Genomic DNA, 24,883 nt, shown 5'->3' with positions numbered 1-24,883 from the left:
GTTTCCTTGCATCTCTCCATGATTCCCTGGTGGGAGGGATCAGTCACAGGGAAACGACGCAAATGAGGGACGCAAGGAATCCATTTAATCGAAGTGAGAAGGACCCAGGGACGAGCTCTGCCTAATGTCACCCCACAGGAACTGGCTGGAGGGCGGACACTAATTTAGCGCGGCACTTATTTTGTGAGCGCGCTCCAGCCAGTTACTCTGGGGTAAAGTGAGGCACAGATGAGGTCTACCTCACCTCAGATGCGTCACCCCACAGAAACTGTATATATATATATATATACAATTTCAGAATCAAACAAGTATGAGAGCACTCACAGCATAATAAAGTAACACTATCACAGATATATCCCCCCCCCCTCTCTGGTCGCTACAATGAGGAAATTAAATTACGGGCCAAAGGTTTCATTAAAGGTCACATGTCATGGCCATTTCCACTGATCATAATTCCATTGTTGAGGTATACTAAAGTAGAAAAATACTGTGCAATTTTCCAAACTCACATTGGTTTCGCATACAGCATCTCTGTAAAGTATGTGTATTCAGCAGTATTCACTTTCTCCACTAAACGGCTCGCTGCAGCTCCTTTGGTGTTTATGTGATTTGAAATCTGACGTTTTTAAAAAATAAAATAATACTTTATTCCGAGTGTGCTTGGGAGCGGTGGAGATGAGGAGGTGTCTGAACTAAAGGGATCTCATGAACTAAGTTCTCATGAACCTTGGTGGGAAAAGTACTGCGGTGTGAATGCCCCAACTGCTCTGCTTTCTGCACAGACTTCACAGCTGTTCTCACTGTAAACATCGCGTCACGATGAAAGCAGTTAATACAATAATATCTAGGGGATGCATGCAGAGCTGACTCTTTTAAACATCACTGTTGCCGGAAATGCATCCGCGGAGGACCCATCAGTGTATCCTCGATTAAAGCTCCTCCAGAGAGCCTCCTCGACGCTCGATGCTCGGTCCTCGATGTGCATTTAGAGAAATGATATGTCCTTCAACATGGCGCGGCGAAAACCATTTCCGGGTCACTAGCGGACGACCCATGATTCGAGGAGGGGAAATTAGTGAAATGAGAAAGGCCACGGGTCACTACCGGAGGACCGAGGAGGGAAAATTAGAGAATTGAGAAACCTTCTATGTCCCAATACTACTCTATAAAGTCACCAAACTCTGTCTATAATTAGTATTTCGATTTTGAGTCCCCTAGTGGCTGAAAGTTACATATTGTGCCTTTAATTGCTGTTTTTCATAAAAACCTGTCTTCACATTGTATCAAGATAAAAATACATTACTTAAAGAGCAACTTCCAGGTTAGAGACAGCAGTGAATACATGTGTAGGAAAATGATGAATACACTAGATTTTCAAAAAAATATACAGAAATATACACTACAGTGAAATCTGGCGTCGGCTGATACTCGACGATCTGGCGGAGAAAGGTTGTGGAGCCTCCGTTGATATGCCGTTGTAAATGGCTTGATGGAAAGCAGGTGTGTAGTCGGGGAGGGTGCACAGCTGATTGCAGCAGGTGAGTGGAGGTTGAGCCAGGAGCCAGGAGTGACAGCAAGCACGCCCACACAAACAACAGACAGGGGAAACAAACAAACACAAAGGAGACGGCTGGAGCAGTACAGCCACCACAGCGTTACCTAATGCAACTCCACACTACGTCTTACGGTGCCGTGTACCGGAGGGGAGAGAGAGAGCAGCAAAGGGGGGGGGGAGATAGAAGTAATCCGGTTTCCTGATAAAGCTGTGGAGAGTATGTGCTGCAGGGAGGTGGATGCACAACGCACCCAGGAACGAACGCTAGCTCCGGTCCTTTTCCCGTGAGGGAAACTGTGGACTCGATGTCCTGACAGGCTGGTATTTGTGCAACCTGCACAAACACAATACTGCACCATGATTACAAATGGTGAAATACAATGTAAAACTACCGAAAAATACCAGCTCACTAAAACACAACCGCTCAACACAACCGCTCAACGCAACTACTAACTATTCCCGTGGTCAGAGCGGAGATGTGTCCCCTTTGTGATGTAATATGACGCGTTTGACGTATGACCTTAAAAAAAGCCGTTTTTAAGAGCAGAGCTCAAAATCGCTCCTTTCCCTCTGAATTCCTGCCCTTATGTCTCCTAAAACATATCAAATCCTGCATTCACTTTTTTAATTGTAATTTTCAAGCAAGTTTAAGCATAAATGTAGAAAAAAAAAACCCCTGCAAGTTGCTCTTTAAATCAGAAAGATGTCACACACCTACAAAAATAAAGAGCAATAATTCACTCTTGACACAGGCACACTTCATCTAAATAAAAATCATTTATTTTTTTCATTAATATTATTATAATCATTCTATCTAGAGTCCACCATGCCACTTTCAGAACTGGAGTAGTGCTAAGACGTCTGTCTGTCTGTCTGTCTGTTGGGATGAGGATGAAGGGGGGCAGACAGACGGATGGATGAACAGGTCGGGTAGGGGCGGGGGGGGTATTTTTACAGGCTGACGCTCCTGTTCATTCTCCATGCTGATGCAAACAAAGAGGGGACGATAGGAAAAAGGGACGACAGAGAGGAGGGACTGAATTGTCTTTAAAAGTTGTTTGTCCGTGTTGATCTACATCAACACATCAAGTTGGGAGGAAAATACTGTTTGGGGGTGACAATTGGGGGGGGGGGGGGGGGGGGGGGGAGCAGCTTCAAGCTCATTGGTCAGGCTTCTGGACAGGGAACCAGGACAAGCCAATGGCAGACTGATACAGAGGAGAAGGATGTGTGTATACATGTCTGCATGTGTGTTTGTGTAGAGGTGTGCTTGCATTGATGTGTGTATTGATGTGTGTTTCTGTAACTGGTCAGAGTTACTTTGATCCATTGTCACTGTACACTTGTCAAAGTTACTGTCACAACCGGGTACAAAGCTGAGGTAACAAACTTCTTCTTCTTCTTTCACTTCTGCAGAGAGGAAAACCAGAGAGGACAGCAATCATGAAATAAACACTTTTAGTCTTAGAGATACTGAGACGACCAATACAGTGGTGCAGGAATGAGTCCTAAACCTCAAGATGAGTTAGCATTTTCAGGTTCCCTATTATCGAAGTCAACAGTTTTTTCTCCGGAAAAAAAGGAGAATTGTCAATATTAAAGTCATTACTTAATGAGAAAAACTAATAAGTCATACATTGGTGCAAACACCACTTAAATCTCAGAGGATATTCAAGAGTTTTGCAGTGAGTTCAAGAATCGAGTATTCTTGAACCTTTGTATGGCCCCTTAATACTCTGACGTTAAATAAAGATGATGGACAAATTAAAGAAAAAAACTGAAAACATTTTGAGAAAAGAGTGTAATGTCTCACTTTTTTTTTTCTTCCATTTTGTCACCCATCTGTACATCATACTGTATTTATTGGAACTCTATGGCTATTCTTGCTACAGCACAGCAATGTGGTGTTAATGGTCGAGTTCACTTTTGAAAACTCAATTTAGTGAAAAATCTCAAAATCGGGTTTGTTTAAAAGATGGGTTATAATAATGTCATTGTGTGTTCAGCAGTATATATATATATAATCTAAATATTCATGTAAATTATGTATAACATTTGAATCTTTAAACAAAAGACTACATCTAAAAGATTATCCTCCACTTTTTACAAACTGCTACCTGTGTTTCACCGCGTTGTAGTGTTGCCACTGGATACCATGTTGTTTTCAGAGTTTGACAGAGGCTGCTCCTTTATTACTGGGTCTGCAGCGGAGAGAGGAACATCCTCACATCATGCTATGGTTCTCACAATTATAGCAAAACATGTGTGTGTGTGTCATCACATCATGCATATTGGGTTATGGTCCTCACAAGTATAGTAAAACATGTATGTGTATCCTCGCCAGTGTTGGGTGTAACGCGTTACAAAGTACTGTAATCACCTTACATTTGTCGGTAACAGAGTAATGTAACACGTTACAGTTATAAATTCAGTAATCACACTATAGTTACTAACATTGCGTGAACAAATTACTAGATTCTCCCTTTGACAGACTAGACTCTAGTAGTTACTACATTATTCAGAAGTTTACAGTAACTTTGGATAATAACACGGCGGGTTTAATAAACGGAGCCTCTCTTTTCCTCTTTCCCTCTCCTGACAGCCCGTCTGTGTCTCATGCAGCTCGCTGATCCAGTGAATGAGTGACCCAACACGACAGTAAATAATAAACATATTTATAACTAGTTTAGCTAGTTCCAGGGGTAGATAAGATAGGTTTAACTTTGAGCAATTTTAAATATTTCAAGTCACTAGAGGGATATTTTCGTAACATTTGCGCGACTTGTCTACATGCAACTGTCACAGACAGACACATCAACAGCTATAACTTTTGAGGGGTGGAGGTATGCCCATTACTTTAAATGTGTCAGAAGAAAGAACAGGAATGTGATGGTAAGGACAAACACAACAACATCAAACCTCTCCAAGCACCTGCAAAGGCAACATGCTAACACGAAGCTAGTAGCTAAAGACCCCCGAACCCAGAGTGATGATGTTGAGTGTGTGCCAACTCCGAGCAAGCAGCAAAAACTATAATTTTCACCGTTATTAACTTGTGTTATGTTTATTACATGTTACTTGTTAGACGCTTTTATTCAAAGCGACTTACATACTCAATACTGTGGACAATCCCCACAGGAGCAATTTGGGGTGAAGTGTCTTGCCCAGGGACACAACAACATGCTGATTGCAGTGGGGTTTGAACCTGTGCTCCCCTGATCTGAACCCCAACGCACTAGTCCACTGCGCCACAGCCGTCCCAATGTGTATTTTTTAGGGCTGTCAAGTTAACGCGTTAATAACAAAAACAAAAAAAACAAAATTAACGCCACAAATTATTTTAACGCGATTAACGCATGTGTATTTTTTGTCCTCGGCCGCCCCGTAGTTTCAGAGCGCATCAAGTTTAAAATACCATCTCCAAGCTGATGCTGACATCCCCGCTCCTGCCGCCCGCTTGCGGCAGACTACACTTCCACGCTTACCGGCAGGCCCAGGTTGCGTTCCAATAGTCCATTTAGCTTAGGAACCTTCCTAACCAAGTGAAATTACCCGGAAGTACGTCAGTGGCAGCCATGTTAAGTGCCGTTCCAATTCTCCAAATGAAAGGAAAGGAGGTTTCAAACTTCCTTTATAACCTCCTTTAGCTTAGGAACCACTGGACCTCCCTTACCGAAAGGAGAGGAAAAAATGCTGCCCCACAATGCCTTGCAGCCGCAGCATTTGCGTCACACAACAGTCGGCCGTTCACGGAAACAAACGATTATGACGGAGAAATTATATCATGAAAGTTACGGGGCTTATTAAGCTTTTTAAAACGTATGTGGTAAGTTGCCAAAGTGCTTTGTTTTGAACGTTCATCAGTATTATAATCAAAAAGAGAAATATGAACGTTAGTTTTTACTGAAGTGATCAAATAAAGTCAACATTTCACTGAGCTGTGTGGGGTTTGTTCAACTTTTAAAAGATGTTTGAATGGTGATATACACAGTGATAGGTGTTAAGGACTAACGTTTATGATAAATACATTTGTATTGATTTTAAGATATTTTCATACAATCATACGTATTGGGATCATTTGTATTAATGTGGACCGGAGGGAGACGAGCATAAATTTCACTTTCCTTTTTTATTTCAATTGCAACTTTGGTCATAAAGAATATGTTTCTCTGTTGTCCACGTTCATAAAGCATAAAACAACAGCATCAGAGCACGGTGCAGAGTCTCTAGATGAGTCCCTCGTTCTTATTAAACATCCATGTAGTCCGTTGTATAGAACACTGTAGTTTCCATAGTTTCACCACAGCAGCAGACGCACATAATGACGTCCGCTGGCGCATCATAAACACGTCAGATAGTGAAAGTGCATTCGGATTCTCTAAAGTACCGCAGTCTCTTCTCCTAAGTCCTTTTGAATTCTCCTATCCACTATCCCTTAACCCTGTGACGTTCACTCAGAGGTCAAGGAATAGGAGATAGGGTTAGAACTTAGGAGCTGATTTTTGGATTATCGGAACGCAACCCCGGACTGGCCATCGGAAGGACCGGGAGGATGTGTGTATGTGTGGCGCGAGCGAGCGAGAGAGAGACCTTACATGTATTGTTGTTGTTAGCATCTGGTGCTAGCTAGCTGCGCTAACGGATATAAAGAGCTGTTTCAATGAAAACAGAGGATCGACATTCCGCCGATAACTGCGCCGAGCACTTGACTTTATGCAGGTAGCCAGACAGCGGGACATTGTACGAAAAGTCAGCACACTCAGCACGGATAGTGCGCGCAACACAGGGGCGGATCTAGAAAAATGTTCATGGGGTGGCAAGAGGGTGGCAGGAGATTTTGAGGGGTTTCATCCCTGGCAGAAGTATATTCTGATTTAATCGCAGTCATATCAATCAATGTTGACTTGGAAAGCCACAATATTAATATTTTAACTCAATAACATTTGGTGACATTTTTGTGGCACATCAGTAAAGCCTTAAAAATAAATATATAAGGTGGCAGACATAATTGAATGCATTTTAACTGAATGAGTTTGTCTCACTCTTAGACCAGCAGGGGTACCAAATCTATGCAGACTGCTGCAATAAGTACATTAATTAACTGTCTCATCGATGTGTGTCTGTATGAATATGATCATATTAACAATCATATTATTCCTATCAGCTGTCAATCCCTTTTATGATTCACATATTCAGTGTTATTATTGAATAAACTATATTTTTTGGAGGAGTTAATGATGAATGTTCCTCAAGATGCTTGCTCACCCTCCTTCAAATTTGAAAGACAACTAATTACTATCATATATCAAAAGATTTAAAGGAACAGTTCAGCGCCCCCACGACTTTACAAACAGTTACAACCTTGACTTTACATCAGAAAGAACAAACATTAAAGAAGTGACTAACTGCATCAGTTAGGGTTACAAAACGTGTATTCAGCTAAAACATATACATCGCTGCAGTTATTATCCAGTGGAAAGCCCTTACCTACTGGCCTAGTTAAGTCAAAGTGGTTACTTTTTTTTGGCTGGGCAGTGAAGTTTTACGTCTTATTTGACTTTCTCAAGGCTTAAAACTGTTTTTTGGGGGCAGACCCCCACAAAGAAAAAATATATATTTACACACGTAAGGTCATCATCTTAACAGTTTATTATGCTCATCGAGTCATCCGTGAAAAGAGCATCAAGTTGGCATGCCTATAACAGCTGAATGTGGCGATTACCATCTTGTTCAGCAAAACGCCTCAGAAACTTATTAAGATTTAAAGCTATGGTGCATTTTGATTCAATGCTGAGTACAGCCTGAAGAACCTATCGAGGATTACAAAACTAATGTCACAACAGGACTTAGAAAAGCTTGTCCATGCTTTTATTTTTCAGTAGACTTGACTGCTGCAATAGTGTATTCACAGGGCTGACAACAAAATCCATCAGAAAGCTGCAGCTGATTCAGAACGCTGCTGCACGTGTCCTCACTAACACTAAAAGAGTGGATCACATCAGTCCGGTTCTGAAATCTTTACACTGGCTTCCAGTCGGCCAAATAATTGATTTTAAAATATTATTGCTAGTTTTTAAATCATTACATGGTTTAGGACCAAAGTATATTGTTGAACTCCTGCATAATTACGAGCCATCAAGGTGCCTCAGCTCTTCTGGGACGGGTCTGCTATCGGTTCCGAGAGTAAAAACAAAACATGGAGAGGCAACATTTAGCTATTATGCTCCGACAATCTGGAACAAACTACCCAAATCATGCACGTCCGCAGAAACGCTTACTATTTTTAAATGGAGACTAAAAACACATGTCTTTGGCTGCTTTTAATTGAGCTGCTCATATTCGCACTACAGTATGCCTTTTAAACATGTATTGTATACCCGTGGTGTTTATTTGTATTATTTTATTATCTTTGTTTTGTAATGTCTGTCGTAAAATGCCATTATATATGTGTTTTTACTGTATGTATTCCTAAAAAGTATTTTAATTTGTTTTGTAAAGTACTTTGAATTGTCGCGTACAGAAAAGTGCTATATAAATAAACTTGCCTTGCAGCCAAACCTGACATGCTCTTCTCTGTCACTGTAGACCAGCAAATACCTCATTCCTTCCGTCTACTTGGATCCGAAATGCTTCTCGTTTTGCGCTGTCCCCCCGTTCAAATGAAATCGCCGCCAATCATATTTCCAGGCTCGCGCCAGGGCCGGGGGAGGGGTTACAAGGCTCGCGTCTTGTGCTGCATTCACTTGCACTCAGAAATTAGAGCTTTTCTCTCATAAATGTCCGATGAGCCACAACTTTTCTTTCAAAACAAAGCTGCCAACTGGGGTGGCAGCTGGGGTGGCAAGGCATTTTTCTGAGGTGGCAGCTGCCACCCCGTGCCACCCCGTAGAACCGCCACTGGCGCAACATGATTGCAGCGTCCAGGCAGCTCCCGTTCGAACATATGCCTCGAGTTGCACATAGCTCCAACGATCACACACACTTTGTATTGTATGAGAGAGGTTCCAGGTTGAGGCAAATATTTGTAATCTTCAGAGGTTGTTGTGTTTAATATTCATGAGAATTTTGTAATTGTTCAAATGATAATACACATTTGCATAAAGCATATCTGTCCACTCATATGTTGATAAGAGTATTAAAAACTTGAAAAATATTCCTCTAGGTAAATTTACAACAGATAAAAAATGTGCGATTGATCGTGATTAACTATGGACAATCATGCGATTAATCGCGATTCAATATTTTAATCGACTGACAGCCCTAGTATTTTTATGTCTTCCTTATTGCAATAGTAATTGTTATATGTGTGTACATATAGGCCTACGTTTTAAGTTTTGGCTATAGGCTGTTGCTGAGTAACGCAAAAGTAATGTAAAGAGTAACGAGTTACTTTATGTAGAGTAGTAAAGTAATATATTACTTTTATTTAAATTAATATATTACTTTTATTTAAAGTAATGAGTAATATGTAATATATTACTTTTTGTTGAGTAACGACCCCATCAGTGGTCCTCACATCATGCATATTGGGTTATGGTCCTGCAACGACGAGACGCCGTTACTAGAGCTCTCATGAACATGTTTATATAATTTATTGATGTAGTAGTTATTTAATGGTATAAGTGTTCACCCCCATCTTGTCTGTTGCTTCCGGTCGTCTCTGTGTTCCCTCCTACTGATTACCCAATTGTGTTCACCTGGTGCCCTGTGTTTGCTCCTTCCCCCTCACCTGTGTCTAATTGCTCCCCCCTCACCTGTGTCTAATTGCTCCCCCTTACCTGTGTCTTGTTAGTGTCTGTGTATTTAATTGCTGTTTCTTGTTAGAGTGGTAGTGTGCGTGAGATCCTGGTGGCTGCAGGCTGGGCTCGCGTGAACAGCAGCAGGAATGAGGCTGTGTGAACTTTGTGCACAGTGTTTTAATAAATGCCCACCCCGGGTTATATTTTTGGACGTTCTGCCTCTGCCTCCTTGCTTGGTCGGGCCGCTCAACGGTCAGTCCCACAAATGGTTTCAGAAGTGGGATTCGACCAAGGTAGGAGGTGACAATGACGAGAGTAAAGAAGAGGGACCAAGGAGAGGAACCGCGGCTGGGGGTGGCTAGGCCTGGAACTGAGCAGGGGGCCACAGCTGCTGAGGCAGCAGGAGACGAGAGACAAGCAGCAGGAGACGGGAGACGAGCGGGCCGTTGGAGCGGCATTTGCAGGCCGAGGAGGTGCACCCGGACCCCTGGGGAGTCTGCAGGACCTGGGTCGTGCTGGAGGCGGACAAGCGCCTTGCAGCGGGACGGGACAGCTTCCGGATGGGTGGCAGCACGACATGTTTGACGACGTTTGAGGGTGTGTCCATAGCCTCAGGGGAGGGATCTAGTGTGTCCATAGCCTCGGGGAGGGATCTGGTGTGTCCATGGCCTCAGGGGAGGGACAGGACATATTAGGTTCATAGCCTCGGGGAGGGATCTGGTGTGTCCATAGCCTCAGGGGAGGGATCTACTATGTCCGTTCAAGAAACTCAAGGACTTGAAGGAAGCCAAGACTGTTAAGACACTGTAAGTGGGCCAATGATGAAAATTGAGGTACAGTGCGCTTTAGGAGAAAAGGGGGGGAATGTAACGACGAGACGCCGTTACTAGAGCTCTCGTGAACATGTTTATATAATTTATTGATGTAGTATTTATTTAACGGTATAAGTGTTCACCCCCATCTTGTCTGTTGCTTCCGGTCGTCTCTGTGTTCCCTCCTACTGATTACCCAATTGTGTTCACCTGGTGCCCTGTGTTTGCTCCTTCCCCCTCACCTGTGTCTAATTGCTCCCCCTCACCTGTGTCTTGTTAGTGTCTGTGTATTTAATTGCTGTTTCTTGTTAGAGTGGTAGTGTGTGTGAGATCCTGGTGGCTGCAGGCTGGGCTCGCGTGAACAGCAGCAGGATTGAGGCTGTGTGAACTTTGTGCACAGTGTTTTAATAAATGCCCACCCCGGGTTATATTTTTGGACGTTCTGCATCTGCCTCCTTGCTTGGCCGGGCCGCTCAACGGTCAGTCTCACAGGTCCTCACATTAATAGCAAAACATGTATGTAGTATGCGTGTGTTTCTTACAGAAGTAGGGGTGCTCCATGGCCTCTGTGGCAGTCAGTCTTTGTTGGTGGTCATAGCGTAGCAGCTTGTCCAGCAGGTCCAGAGCTTCAGGACTCACCAGGTGTTGGTTCTCTGTCTGCACAAACTGTTCCCAGCGCTTCCTGCTTTGCCTGCAGGAACAAAGAACACAAAAAGAATCAGCATAGTTCTCAAAGTACGCATGGTAAAATGCACCCCTAACTGAGCTGCAAAGCAAAGAGGGTCTCGCTGCTTCTGCCCTATTTGCAAATTTGGCACAAAGTTTGCCCCTTTCTATACAAACAACACTCAAATCAAAAACAATCAATTTCACAAATATAAGCGCTAATATATACGCAATTCAAATAGTTGTTAAATAAAGCACATTTATAAGGGAGAGTGTTGTGCAAACTTTCCAATGGTCATGGTAGCTATTGAAGGCAAGCGAAGGCTCAAACTTATATTTTTTGGAATTACATTGACGGGATGTAATGACAGTTCTGTTATAGAAATATAAATGAATCAATCTCTCATTCATGTCACTTTTACTTAAATGGAAATTATGAATATAGACCAATAAACACAGTTGTTATTCCCTCTCAAGACAGCAGAAGGGCTTGAGTGTGAGGACATATGCAGAACTGAAAGGTAAAAATATGAACATTTCCCTTTGAGTATGTTCCTTATGACTTCAGCAGGGCAGATTTTCAAACTGTTTCTATGCAGCCCCTTTGGGTATTTTAAGCCCTGTATTCAAATTAGACTTCTACGTTACATAAAACAACTATATGTCACAATAAGTAGAGTGTGAGTGGACTTACTGTCCAAGCAGGTCTTTGAAGCGCGGGTCCAGTTCAATGTGGTATTTACGCAGGTAGCCGAACAGCTCGTCTGTCCCAAGCACCTTGGCAATCCGCACCAACTAAAAAAAACACAACACACGTATTCTGGTTGTTATATTATGTGTGTGTGTGCTGAACGACAGCAGCCTCTTACTGTTACTACAACTGACACTTGAGAGTGAGGAACCACAGAGAACATCAGATAACAGACCCAGGTACAAACATAGTTCATCTCCATTCCATGTATAACAGAGACAGAGGACACCCCAAGTGTGCTGAGAAGAAAGACAGATTTATTCTTGATTGAATTCAGTGTGTGTTCAGAAAATCAGTAATAAACTGCTTCCTGTCAAGCTGCTGGTGTCACGGGTGTGTCAGACTCACCTGGTCGTAGTTGTCCTGTCCGTGGAAGAAGGGCTCTTTCTGAAAAATCATACTGGCCAGCATACAGCCCAAGCTCCACATGTCTAGACTGTAGTCGTACATCTGAAACACAAAATCATCAAACAGCACTGCCGATGATGAGAACACAGACATCAGAATTATCCTTGTGTGCTGACAACATTTTATCCAATTTATGTAGGACTGTGCCAAAGATTTGTAAGCTACATCTACATTTCTAAATCAACATTCAAGTCATAGTAGCTTCTTTTTTTCCAGTCTTTTTATTCTTTTTAAACCTGGCATGTATGCACTGTTAGATAAAATTACTAATATTATTAACAGTCAACCTTTTTTTAGAATTCAAATACCTTTAAGTCCAAAGAAACGGTTAGCTCTCATGCTTGTTGCACACAAAGGGAGGAACAGAATGACGAGTTACATTCATTCCAAAAGTTGATTAAGAACTTACAATTTAATCTTATATTGAATAATATTTCGTGCTTTTGTTATTATACGAAAAATAAGACGTTAGAAGCTTTATTTGAAGACTTTGATAGAAACTTCAAATGTTTAAAAGAAATTAAATATCCTTTTTTTCCCTCTTCTTGTCTCTTTTATTTCTTTATTATGTGTAAGTATTACTTATGGTTGTTGTATATACATATTGTTTTGTAAATACCTTAGGTATCTACAGTGAACTTTTTAATGACATAAAAAAAAAAAGAAGAAAGAAAATTATTATATTTGGTACAGCCCAACATACTTGTGATTGTCAGCGTTTTAAATGAACATGTTGTGTGTTTTTATCTTGAATATCTGTAAATGTGAGTTGTAAGTGGGCTTGTTGGAGGTGTGTGTGTTACCTGGTAGTCCACCAGCAGTTCGGGGCCTTTAAAGTACCGCGAGGCCACTCGGACGTTATACTCCTGAGACGGGTGGTAGAACTCTGCCAGTCCCCAGTCTATAAGGCGTAGCTATGGAAACACACAATACGTCCTCATTAAACTTCACTCACAAAAGAACATTTAAAAGTGTAACTAAACAAGTGTAACCTCTCATAACCTTTGGTCAGCAACCCTTAGCAAGTGGCACACACACAATATACAGGTCAGTAGGGAGGACCTGCCATCGGCAGGAACTCTACTACCCAAAGCACTACTTAAGACCCCCAAAATCCCTCATATAAACTCTAAGTCAATAATAAACTGTGTATTTATACATCTGTTTACAAGCCACATACCCATATATATATAAAACAATTATATATATACACAGGGGTGCACATAACTGGTACGCAGGTACGCATGCACGGCAAACATCTGAAATGCGTAACGTCACTTGTGTCACTAAGCGCCTTTGCGTACCGACGGACTTGGGAAGCTTTTTCAGAAGGCGCTTAGATCACTGGGCGACAGTCACTCGCCGTGTGCACAGACGGGGCTACTGTTAACGTCGGTGTGTACAACGGTGCCCCGCGCACACACTGGTGAACTGCGCTAAATCAGCTCGCATGCTCCACTATTTCTGTTTTATTGTTAGCATGTTATATTATTTTGTTTTGATTAATCATGCAATGTTATTTTGAACACCTGTTGGCAAGGATTAGCTGAACAGGGTGTTTGAATAGGGTTAGGTGACCGGAACAGGGAGGGCACAGAAAGAGTGAGAGCACAGTGTTCTTAGCAGACGCGACAGATGCTAACAGCTTCAACAACTCACTGGCAGTTTCAAACTTTGGAATTGTACACATATTTTATACAAATTAGGGCTGTCAGTCGAATAAAATATTTAATCGCGATTAATCGCATGATGTCCATAGTTAAATCGCGATTAATCGCACATTTTGTATCTGTTCAAACAGGGCCGAATTTACCATTTTAACTTTTTATTTTGGCTATTTGTACACTTGAAAAGCTTTATTTTCTGTTATTGTGAACTTCACCAAAATGATATATTCTTTTCATATGTAAATTGGTTCCGCCTTTGTATGTTTATACATACCTTTATTTTGTACCCGGGGGGTGTATTTAGCTGTCGCACGTCGGAGTCCAGCTTCAGCTAGCGTTGATGCAGTGGGGTGCATGATACCCCCTTCTACCCACCCAACTAGGGATGTATCTAAATAAATCGTTTTTTGTCAATCCAGAACCAAAATATGTATATGTATTATAGTTTATAATAAAAACTGAACAAAAGCTGAATAATTCAGAAGCTGAAAACAAATCAAAGAAATTAATTTCATGATTATTAAAATATTTCCTAAATATGAATATCTGACTGTCTTGTAGCAATCCAACAGATATATTTAGATGAAAATTACATCTACTTTAATTTGAGGATCACTCACTGTCCACCATATGTATAAAAGCCCCATACCAACTAACAATAATGACTCCTTTTCAAATGGGGGAGAGTATAAATCAAGAGTGAGTGTGAGAGAGGGGCTGAAATACAAAGGTGAGATAACATCCAGTGTGTGTGGGTGTGGGTGTGTGAGGAAAGAAACAGGACTATATTAAGCACCACCTACCTTTCTCAACTGGTGGTCGATCATCACATTGTGGGGTTTGACGTCACGGTGCATGATTCCCATACTGTGACAGTAGTCCAGAGCCTGACACGCACACAGATGTGATATCAGAGCAGACAATCATATACATTAGTGAACACAACGTTTCTCATTCTCAGGCACATTGCCAAAATAAGAGACTAAGCGGGAACATTTCTTGTCTTGTAATTTCAACATAATTTAAAATATTTCTTGTAATGTCTTACCTTCAGTAGTTCGTACATATAGAAACGGATATCATAATCTGTCAACTTCTGGTACAACTCCTGCAGGGAAACACACATTTACATCAGGGAGTGAACGTCTTCTGTCACAGACTGACTGCACCTTGGCCAAAAAAAAGAAAACCTTCTTCTATGTAGCGCTTCGAAAGGTATAGCTCAGGGGTCACCAACCTTTTTGTCACCGAGGGCTACTTCAAGGGTACTGAGTAATACGAAGGGCTACTTGTTTGATACAAACTTCCTGAATAACATAATTGCACGGTTCACGTTTAATGATAATATTATTATTAATAATAATCAGAATACATATTAATTTGCTGTATGTGAAGGACTGTCTGATCACATGTTAATGTTAATTATTCCTCACAATAATTATTAACAATGATTTACCATTGCTATAGCAACCCCATTGTTTTGTTATGAAAATGTATCTATATTTATACACATTCTCGCGAGATCTATCAGGGGTCGTTGAAATGCTGCGTTCACACCGGACGCGACTTCGCTCTAATCGCTTGAGTTTCACCGCTGCTGCCAGCTGTGTTTACTCACATCATTCAAACAAGACGCGCTGGCTCGGGAGCTACAACTACAACAAAATGAACAAATTTTACAGTGATTAAATTGTAATACAAGTTTCTAAATGATGCCGAAGTAACAACATACTGTTACCGTTTAGTAAAAACCATGAATTAATGCTTGACAAGTCTGCAGACAAGACGGCAGGCGAAAAACCTTTTAAAATGCTTGTTTTCTGAATGGAGATTGGGTCGACCAGGCTAAGCTAACGTTGTATATGCTCATTCCACACTCATAACGGCCTACAGACATAAATAAACCAGTGACTGTATTCACCATGACACAGACAGTCTGTGGTTTATACTTGTTTAACTTTTGTCCAGTTTCTGAAAAGATATGAGGAGCTGTGATCTCTGTTTGCTAACTGCGAACAGCTAACTGCTGATGTTTTCTGGTTGAACGTCAGTGGCAGGCTGAGATCCTCACCACTGCTGTGTGTGTGTGTGTGTGTGTGTGTGTGTGTGTGTGTGTGTGTGTGTGTGTGTGTGTGTGTGTGTGTGTGTGTGTGTGTGTGTGTGTGTGTGTGTGTGTGTGTGTGTGTGTGTGTGTGTGTGTGTGTGTGTGTGTGTGTGTGTGTGTGTGTGTGTGTGGTGATGAGGCCCATGATCGTAGCTGCTCATGCTAGCTTGTCTCAGCTAAAGGTGGAACGGAGATTTGGTGCGTGGAGTTCGACTCTGAAGTCTGAACCTATCTGGGGTCAGAGTTCAATTTCACGCACCAAATCTCCATTTCACTTACATATGTACATACAAAATGTGTGCTTTTAAAATGTTATGTTCAATTTTGTCATTTAATTTTTTTTAAATGTATTCAATAATTTTTTTAGACGGAGCTCCATGGTGATTTGTGTTTTTTTTAGAACATGCACGCGGGCTACCAATTTCCCCCCTGCGGGCGACTTAGTGCCCGCGGGCACCGCGTTGGCTACCCCTGGTATAGCTCATTTGAAGCCATTGCCGTATGACCTACAATAGTTTGGCCTACAGAGTGGAGCAGGAATGAGTCTTAACCCAGAAATGAGTTAGCATTTTACCACTTCCGGTTCTCTCGTCTGGAACACGTTTTATTTGTTTTGTTAGATATCTGAAATAACGATTAAGCCCCGCCCCCGATCTCGGCTAAGTAGAATGAATGGAGAGAGAAAATAAATCTGAATTCGGCTTTTACTGCATTTTACAACTTTTAAAACCTGGTGATTCAAATAAGGGCTTTAAAATTGTTCATACTGGGCGGTTTATTTCGTTTTAAAAATAATTATCCGCTTCTTTCCCAATGTTAGTCAATGGGAAAAAGTATTCTGGGCCCAGTGACGTCACTGACTGATACAGAAATGTTACTATCGCAGTTTGGCCACTACGAATATTTTCCTCAGAGTCCGGAGCACTTCTTGGGGGCTTGGTAAATATTCAACGCTTCTATGTGTCCTAAAATGGTGGTTGCTAACAAGTGACTAAATGACTACCCATTCCTCTGAATGTTAGCTGCCTTCAACTTAGCGTTGTTGTTGTTGTAAAGTTAGCAACTGTGATGTAGTTTGTCAATAGGCTAACCATAGCTTTTTACTTCTGAAGATTGTATTTCCACTTAAGAAATCAAAACTTTGGACGATATGTGGAGGTTATCCTCCTGAAAAAAATGTTGAAGCGTCATAAGCATGTGTTTGCCACAGAGCTTATTTTCTGCAACATTCCAATGGAAAAATCCCATTGGCTTTTATCGAGGGAGCCGTAGCAATGCTAACTTCCGGGTTAAGGCCCTGACACACCAAGCAGTCACCAGAGAACTCGCCGACGCTGACGCCGACTGTTGCGTCGGCATGTTCTCCTGCGTCTTGGCCATGTGTCGCACTGGAACACACCGCAAAGACTTCAGCTGAGCACGTACAAACTGCGTATGCGTGAGTGGCAATAACTCTCCTTACCAGCAGGCGGCGGTAGTGTGTATTCGTCATTAAAAACAGGCAACAACCGGAAGACAGAGAAGAAGAACAGACTACGTGATATAAACAAACAACAAATGGAGTGTGCGTTCCATTTTCACTCTCGTCCATCGAAAACATGTTTTGTGCGGTACTGGAGCTATCAGCCATTGGAGTGTTGCTTGTGGAAGACATTCTCAAGCAACCGTTTTGCTTCTCATGCACTGATTCGCTAGCTGAACAGCCAATCAGAGTGATTTCTTTGTCCGACTGCCTGTGGCCGACGCGTCGGCCATGAAAGGCCAAATAAGCCGTGTCACGGCCGACGGTGCGGGACACACCAAATTGAGTTTGGACGACAGGGCACGCTTCGAAAACGGCCGATTTCGGCCTGGTGTGTCAGGGCCTTTAGCCAACAAACATACGCCATCACTGCACCACTCTATAGAAAGCTAATGTACATTCAGGATTCTAGCTGTTCTGAATTAGTTTCTTCGTGGTTGACTGCACTTACTGTAAATCGCTTTGAAATTAAATGTAGTCTTTAATTTGAAATAAGTAAAAAGCTGAAGCCACCTGCACTCTGATGAAGACAGTACAACATGGGACATGATGGACCCCAGAAGAAGAAGCATGCAGAAGAGAGGGGATCATTGTACCTTGAAGTCTGTGTTATTGATGCATTCAAAGACCAGCGCTGGAGTTCTGGACTGTACAGCCACCACAGAGAGGAGAGAGGAAAGGGAAGTGTCAGAGAGAAGGAATCAGAAAAATATAGAAATAAAGGCAAGAGCAGTATGTGACTCATTACTGATCAAAACACAGATTCAACAACCACCTTAACCTGCTGGAAGAGAACTGGACCCAAACCCAATTTAAAGTAAAATCATCCGCATCATGCTTAATAATCAGTCACTGTTTGATTGAACTTGATTTAAAAATGGTGCATGATTGTATGACAAGTATTGTTTTTGTAAATGTGTATGCATGAAACTATGGGCATTATTAAATAGATGAATGGATTTTAAAATCCGAAGACGATTACTTTTTTTTATCCCTCATGACAGTTGCTACATTTGAGAATGAAAAAAGAAAGAAAAAGAAAAAAATAGTAAAATGAATTCTATAATATCAGAAGGTTATATAAAAATGTGGAATAAAAAGTGAAAAATAAAGAAATGATGATGTACTTTTATGTTACTTACTTAATACTCGATTCAGTCAACTGAGGAAATGAATGTGAATATGAATGAATATGAAAACATGAATATGTTTCCTTCCTGGTTTGCTAGAGATACAGCAGTCTTAAAAATGGCCTAATGAGTAGGATTTTCCTAAAAATAATCCCTCTCTCTCATCACCTATGACCCACATGAAGTGTGTGGGAAGTGTGTTTGTTTCAGCAGAGAAGGCTTCTCAATTCTCTAATTTCCCCTTCTCGACTCCTATCCTCGTGTCTGAGTCCCGCCCACATGAGATGCAAGCTGAGGAGTCGAGGAGGAGAACCGAGGAGAGAGGAGGGGAAGCAGCAGGCGGTTAGAGAAATGAGAACTCCTCTCCTCTGATCGGTCATTTTAAAGAGACGTCCATTAATGAGGACAGGAGGCACAGCAGCCCTCTGTCTGATGGACAGATGTGTTCATGACCACTTATATATTTACTTTTAATTAATTAACAGTGCGGTATAATGAGACAACAACAGGCTACATATTCGGAAATACACACACACATATTTATATAACTATATACAATTTCAGAATCAAACAAGTATGAGAGCACTCTAATAATAACGTAACACAATCAGAGACTGGATATGATACTGAGTGATGTATTATACACACTGCTCTGCTTTCTGTACGGACCTCACAGCTGTTCTCACTGTAAACTAGGGCTGAACGATATATCGTGTCATGGCGATAACCGCGATATGCGCATGCACGATATTCACATCGCAGGGACGTGCAATTGTATTAATTTTTTCTTTTTTAGGACGTAGAAACACGTCATGTTACAATTATTTTGATGCTTGCTACAAAAGGGAAACTTGCACGACTCATGTCAGGGGTACTTGAGTGAGTTACATGCAGGCTCTGCATGCACAGCAAACCACCAATCACAATCATTGTTGATCAGATCACAGCAGGCACCGTCCCGCTAGTTTGCAGACCATCAAAACACCGGTAAAAGATTTGCGAGGTACAGGAGGACAATGCCGGCGAGAATGAAGATTTACTTCCAAAAAGAAAAGCAACATCTGCCATCTGGAACTATTTTGAATACAAAAAGGTTATTCTCTTCTTCATTTACAGATGAACCCCCTTATTTGAGGGTAAGCAACATGCATTATCATGACATGTTAGATCATGACTTAAGGTATGATGAGTCAACCAGTTAAGATCCAGACGTCCGTGACTAAAATCCTTCATCCGGTTAAATATAGCAATATATATCGCAGGGGGAAAAAATATCGCAATGTCAGTTTTTTTCAATATCGTGCAGCCCTACTGTAAACATTGCGTTGCGATGAAAGCAGTTAATAAAAGAATATCCAGGGGATGCATGCAGAGCTGTCATTGGCTGAGATAAGTCCGGCCGTACGTCACGACTCTTTGAAACGTCACTGTTGCCGGAAATACATCCGCGGAGGAGCCGTGGTGTCAGTGTATCCTCGATTATAGCTCCTCCAGAGAGCCTCCTCGATGCTAGGTCCTCGATGTGCATTTAGAGAAATTAGATGTCCTTCAACATGGCGCGCTGAAATCCATTTCCGGGTCATTACCAGAGGACCGAGGAGTCGAGGAGGGGAAATTAAGAGAATTGAGAAGCCTTCAGAGTCTCTTCAGCCCTCTGTCTGGATTTTCTTTTCATTTGGCTGTGTTCCGGATGATTTATAAAAATGTAGCCACCGGGTGCCAGATCTTGAGCACAGATTTAAACAGAGGCTGAAAATGCTGCACCAAACTGACAAAAAATGCAAATATAGCGAGGCGAAACATCAAGCCGAAGAAACACAGGATGATAAACTAGAAATAATAGTTTAAATGTTTCTTTCTTCCACGTGGCAACACATTTCACTTTCAAAAACCTGATAATGATAAGAATGATTAATCAAATCCAGTGGAAAATAAAAAATCAGTGCCTCTCAAAAAGTTATTCTGTCATTTTTTGTAAGACACGTTATCACTCCAGATTCCCATGATTTATTTGGAAACTTGTTGGCTGTTGCCTAATTTTGCTTCTCACTTTGGTATGTGACATATATAAGGTAGCTGTTTGAGATTAAGAAAAGTAAGTGGACCAAAACAAAACCATACAGTGAAGAATTACTCAACTTGATTTTGAACTCTAAAACATTGTGTCTATTTAAGGTGTAAACTACATTGCAGCGAAATACATTCACATTTACAATACAGTTTATTCATCTGGTAACACAAACTAAGCGCACTCAGAAGAGTAACTGTAGCCCCTTTTACACATGCACTGCAACCGTGTCTAGACATTATCCTGAGCAGCTGTATGTGAGAACACAAGTTTCCGATTCCTACGACCCGACAGCAAACGGACTTTACCCTGCCAGCATCTATTACTCAGTCTGTATAATGTCCTATTCAGCCTATGAGTGAATAGAGTCTGAGGCATTCACAGCTAATGAGTGAGGGAGAAGATCAACGTCCATTTACACAAACAAATGGCAACGAAAAATAGCTGTCAAGCCGTTTATGACACAATTATGAAATGGCTATGTGACTGTGGTGTAATCTGCATCATGTCCTCCCTCCTTCACGGTTTACCAAGGCATCACAACATTAACAGTACCACTATTTCAGTGATTTGAATCAGTGTCGGGCTGCACGATTTTGAAAAAATAACAAATTGCGATTATTTTTGACAGATTTTGCCATGTTGATATCAGCACCACAATACTTCGTTCAGAATAAATACCTACATATATTTTGCCTGTAACAAATATTGCGCCTGATGCAATTTTGATTGTCATTAACATTTAATTAATTGTGCATCCTTATCGTCATGTCCCTATAAGAATCATTTAAGCAAACACCGCAAATATGGTATTGAGTTATTTCATCCCTTTGTTAACCAAATAAAAAAGCAACAACAGCTAATAACAGTCTCCCTGTCCAATAACTGTGTGAACTCACTTACCAATATTCTTAAACATTTAGTATGTTTTATTTGCACACTTTTCCATTCATTCTCCCATTTAAACAGAAGAGACATTAGGGATCTTACCACGGGGTCTTTGACGGTGTCCACCAGCCGGATGATGTTGGTCCCTCCTCGCAGGTTCTCCAGGATCTTGATCTCTCGCTTGATCTTTTTCTTCTTGACTGGCTAATTCCATAGGAAACCAAACCAAAAGAGTGATTTAGAAAAGGGTACAAGACTGGGAAAAAAGCAGAGTCTGTTTATGTGCTATTCCTGACTCTTTATGTTGAAGCTGCTGAGCCTGCATGCTGCTGCTGCATTCAGTCTGTCAAGGTTTGTACAGACACTTTTGATGATCACATTTAAATGGCCGACGCTGGCTTTGACTCTGACCAACAATTAATAGCAATGGTACTAACAGGCATCATCAAGTGTCCCCTGTATCACCATGACGATAACCATTTTACGTTTATTAAAAGTTTAACATCTCTGAGTGTGTGGGAGAGAAACTCGCTCTGGAGGGAACTTTGGGATTTTAGCCTTTGCAGACCATTTACATGGAACAAAAAAACACTACAGGAAAGGGGAAACACCAAAGGCCAAATAGTGCCCCTTTAATCCAGCATCTTTAGATTAATCTGCCATTTAGTGTCAGAAAATATATTTTTAAGATGCCCATCACATTTTCCAGGACTCAGAAAGAACATGCAGCGTTGAGCAGGGAGAGCAAAGTGCTCACCTTGAGGATCTTGACCACCACCTTCTCATTGTTGGTGATGTTGATGGCCTCGAACACTTCGCTGTACTTCCCTCTGCCCAGTTTACGAACCAGCTGGTAGTCCTCCTGGTTGCTATAGGGACAGATGGAGAAACAGTACAGGGCTCGTGTGAAAGAGAGAAAAAAATGTCAGCATGTAATTAAGTCAGTGTGTGTCAAGTGCCCTCGATTAGGCCTAAGGGGAAAAAGTCATTTGTGGTTGTGATCTTAAGAGGTTATTTAAGTCAGCAGGGAGGGTGAGCAGGGGGGCAGAGATGGAGGTGTGTGTCAGACAGAGCAGAGCAGCAGGGTGGTGGGCTGGGAGACTGTACTATCACAGTGTCATCACACCTTCACAGCTGTGTGTGAATGCTGTAAACTGTGAACATTTGTTGTTGAATTTTGCTGAAAATGCAGAAAAAGCTGAATATGTTATTATTTGAATGGTCTCTGTAGCTGCATTTAGCTACAAAAACCAAGTAAGTGTGTTGCTGAACTTAGCGGAGAAATGCAGAAAAGTGAAATGATTTGAATCAAATTGTTACAGCTCAAATGCATTGCAATTACTTAGTTGAAAACTTTAAAGTGAAATGTTAAACTGGAAGAGTAGGAAAAATTGTGAAGAAGCTTAATATTTAAAAGAAAAGGTTTTTAAAAAAAAGGTATTAACAACAACATGTATAGCCTTGATGTCCTGAAATAGCTGAATAATGTAATAGTTGAATGGTTTCTGCAGCTGAAAATATGCTGAAGGAGTTCAATATTAAATGTAAGTACTAGTGAATGAATGTGTATTAAGAAGAGAAAATAAAGTAAAAAGGCTTGGGAAAGCAGCAGAATATTTTGACTGCAAACTTTTCGACTAAAACCATACGTCACCAATAATGTATAAAATATGTGGAACCTGTTGAAGTCAGTATAAAGTCTCCATCAGACAGAAAAGAATAGGCTGAGACAGTCTGTTAAAGTTCAGTATGTTTGTCAGTGTTTGTTTCTGTGCTGAGCACCTAATCATAACAAATAATCATAACACCTGTGTGAGCACAGAGATCAAAGGTTTCAATGGTGATGTCAGTGAGAGGAGAACCTTTCCATTGGTCTGAATGAGATAAACCTCTTACATTTGAACGTTTTTTTGAAGAACCGTAGTGGTGAAATTTCAACGCGTGTGCTTTTTGTGTACTTTCGGGTCAATGTGGCCTTTTTGGCAGATTAACTGAAGGTGTGCGGCTGATGCTGTGAGGAAAGAGCAGGCTGTATTTACACTAAGCCTTAATGGAGACATGTTGAAAGTTTTTGTCACTTCATGCCCTCAAGAGGCATTTTGTTTCGCTTATTTTTATTTTATTTTCCAAACTAGGAGAGGTTTTCCTACGTTTTTCATGAAAAATGATGTCCAAGGAGTGTAGGGTTAGGGAATTATGGCAGGTTTAAAAAAAAAATTGGTCGAATTTCAAGCTGTCCTCCACTCTGTTTTGAGATCAAAGCACTCTGTTAAAATCTGAAGAAGGCCTCTGTAAACAGCATTCGCACTAATAATAGACCTCCATCTGCCACACATTCCTTATTCTTCTTCCCCTCATGCAAACACATTTTCTGCTGTGGTCAGACATGCATGCAGTAAATAGAAATGCCCTCACTTCCAGTTGGGTACGTGGGCCTCATAGTCCCAGTACTCCCGGCTCTTAAGCGTATTGACGTCTGCGTAAACACGGGACTTGCTACCGGCCACCGGACCCGGCATGGCGAGACCCGGGGCACGGGCGCTGCGGGGGTGGTAGGGGATAGACACAATTTGCTGAGTGGGTGGGTATGAAGTACAACAGGCCAGCCAGCTAGCTTCCCTCTGCAGCCAGACTGGGAAAAATGGATGGAGAGAACCAGAGATGTCCAACGGGGTTCACCTCAATCAGTGCCCGCCGAGCAGCGCTCCTTGGTGTGATTGTCAGAAGCAGCAGAGCGGATGACGGTGGGGCTCGAAAGGAGGCTGGTCAGAGTCTGGGTGATAGTACGGCTCATGTTACACAGGGGCGGGGAGGCATTGGGATGTTGAGGTAGATAAAAAGGACCCCTAAATGGCCACAGAGGAGGAGGAACGGGGGTCGGTGATTTAAATATCACGGGTTAAAACTCTGAGGCAACTGTCGTTGCAGGCCCTAAATCGGAAATGGGGGTGGTAACCGGTGGGCTTCCTGCGCTGGCCGGCGGAGGGTCGGAGATTGGGGGGTTCCCTTGGTGGTCCAGTCTTAGCTTTCAATCAACTGTTGATGTGACGGCTCGGTGGCGGGGTCGGCTGGAGGGAGAGGGGTGGAGCAGCAGAGAGATCGATGTTGTTAGCTGACGTTAGCCAGCGATGCTACTTCAGCGCGTAGATGTCGCACCGATGGGGAGCGCTCGGCGCCGTGCACCACCATCGGCGGAGCCCGCGTCATGTGCGACCGGCTGTGCGGGGAAGCAGCGCCTCAGGACCCGGTACCAAACGCGGACGGAGAGCCCGTGATTCGGGGGTTTCTTCTGCAGCCACGGACCTCCCCGGTCGTGAGCGCAGGGAAGGGAAGCGAATGAAGAGGAGCAGAGAGCCCGCCCGGATGTGAAGCCGCGGGCTGCCGGGGCGAACAGGAGGAATGTGATGCTGGGCTGAGCAGCCGCGACACACCGCCCTCTAGTGGAGAGCATGTGAAAGAGGGGCAGATGGCTTTTTTTCTTTCAAAAACATTATATCTATAAATAAACTATTAAAATAATTTCCACCTTGGCTGTTGAAATGTTATAAGTAATATTGTAACAAAGACGAAACA

The 24,883-nt window shown here is 42.0% G+C and overlaps 1 protein-coding gene across 2 annotated transcripts; it reads right to left on the bottom strand.

The window, feature by feature from the left end:
* Positions 1 to 2,313: 2,313 nt before the first annotated feature.
* csnk2a2b (casein kinase 2, alpha prime polypeptide b) lies at positions 2,314 to 24,775 on the bottom strand. Of its 2 annotated transcripts, XM_079680848.1 has the most exons (12): positions 23,726 to 24,775; positions 22,068 to 22,179; positions 21,413 to 21,514; positions 17,821 to 17,871; positions 14,647 to 14,706; positions 14,402 to 14,485; positions 12,735 to 12,845; positions 11,872 to 11,973; positions 11,467 to 11,567; positions 10,649 to 10,797; positions 3,673 to 3,756; positions 2,314 to 2,965 (listed from the first exon to the last, which is right to left on the bottom strand). In XM_079680848.1, the coding sequence occupies exons 1-11, from the start codon at positions 23,827 to 23,829 to the stop codon at positions 3,680 to 3,682; spliced, it is 1,053 nt and encodes a 350-aa protein (XP_079536974.1). In that variant the 5' UTR covers positions 23,830 to 24,775; the 3' UTR covers positions 2,314 to 2,965; positions 3,673 to 3,679. The 2 variants fall into 2 exon arrangements, with proteins under 2 accessions (XP_079536974.1, XP_079536975.1); XM_079680849.1 differs by lacking the exon at positions 17,821 to 17,871.
* Between the last annotated feature and the right edge of the window lie 108 nt (positions 24,776 to 24,883).

Source organism: Notothenia rossii (assembly GCF_949606895.1).
Source record: "Notothenia rossii genome assembly, chromosome: 5".
Classification (NCBI taxonomy): domain Eukaryota; kingdom Metazoa; phylum Chordata; class Actinopteri; order Perciformes; family Nototheniidae; genus Notothenia; species Notothenia rossii.
The sequence above is the reverse complement of the archived record's forward strand: the minus strand, read 5'-3'. Positions and strand labels throughout refer to the sequence as shown.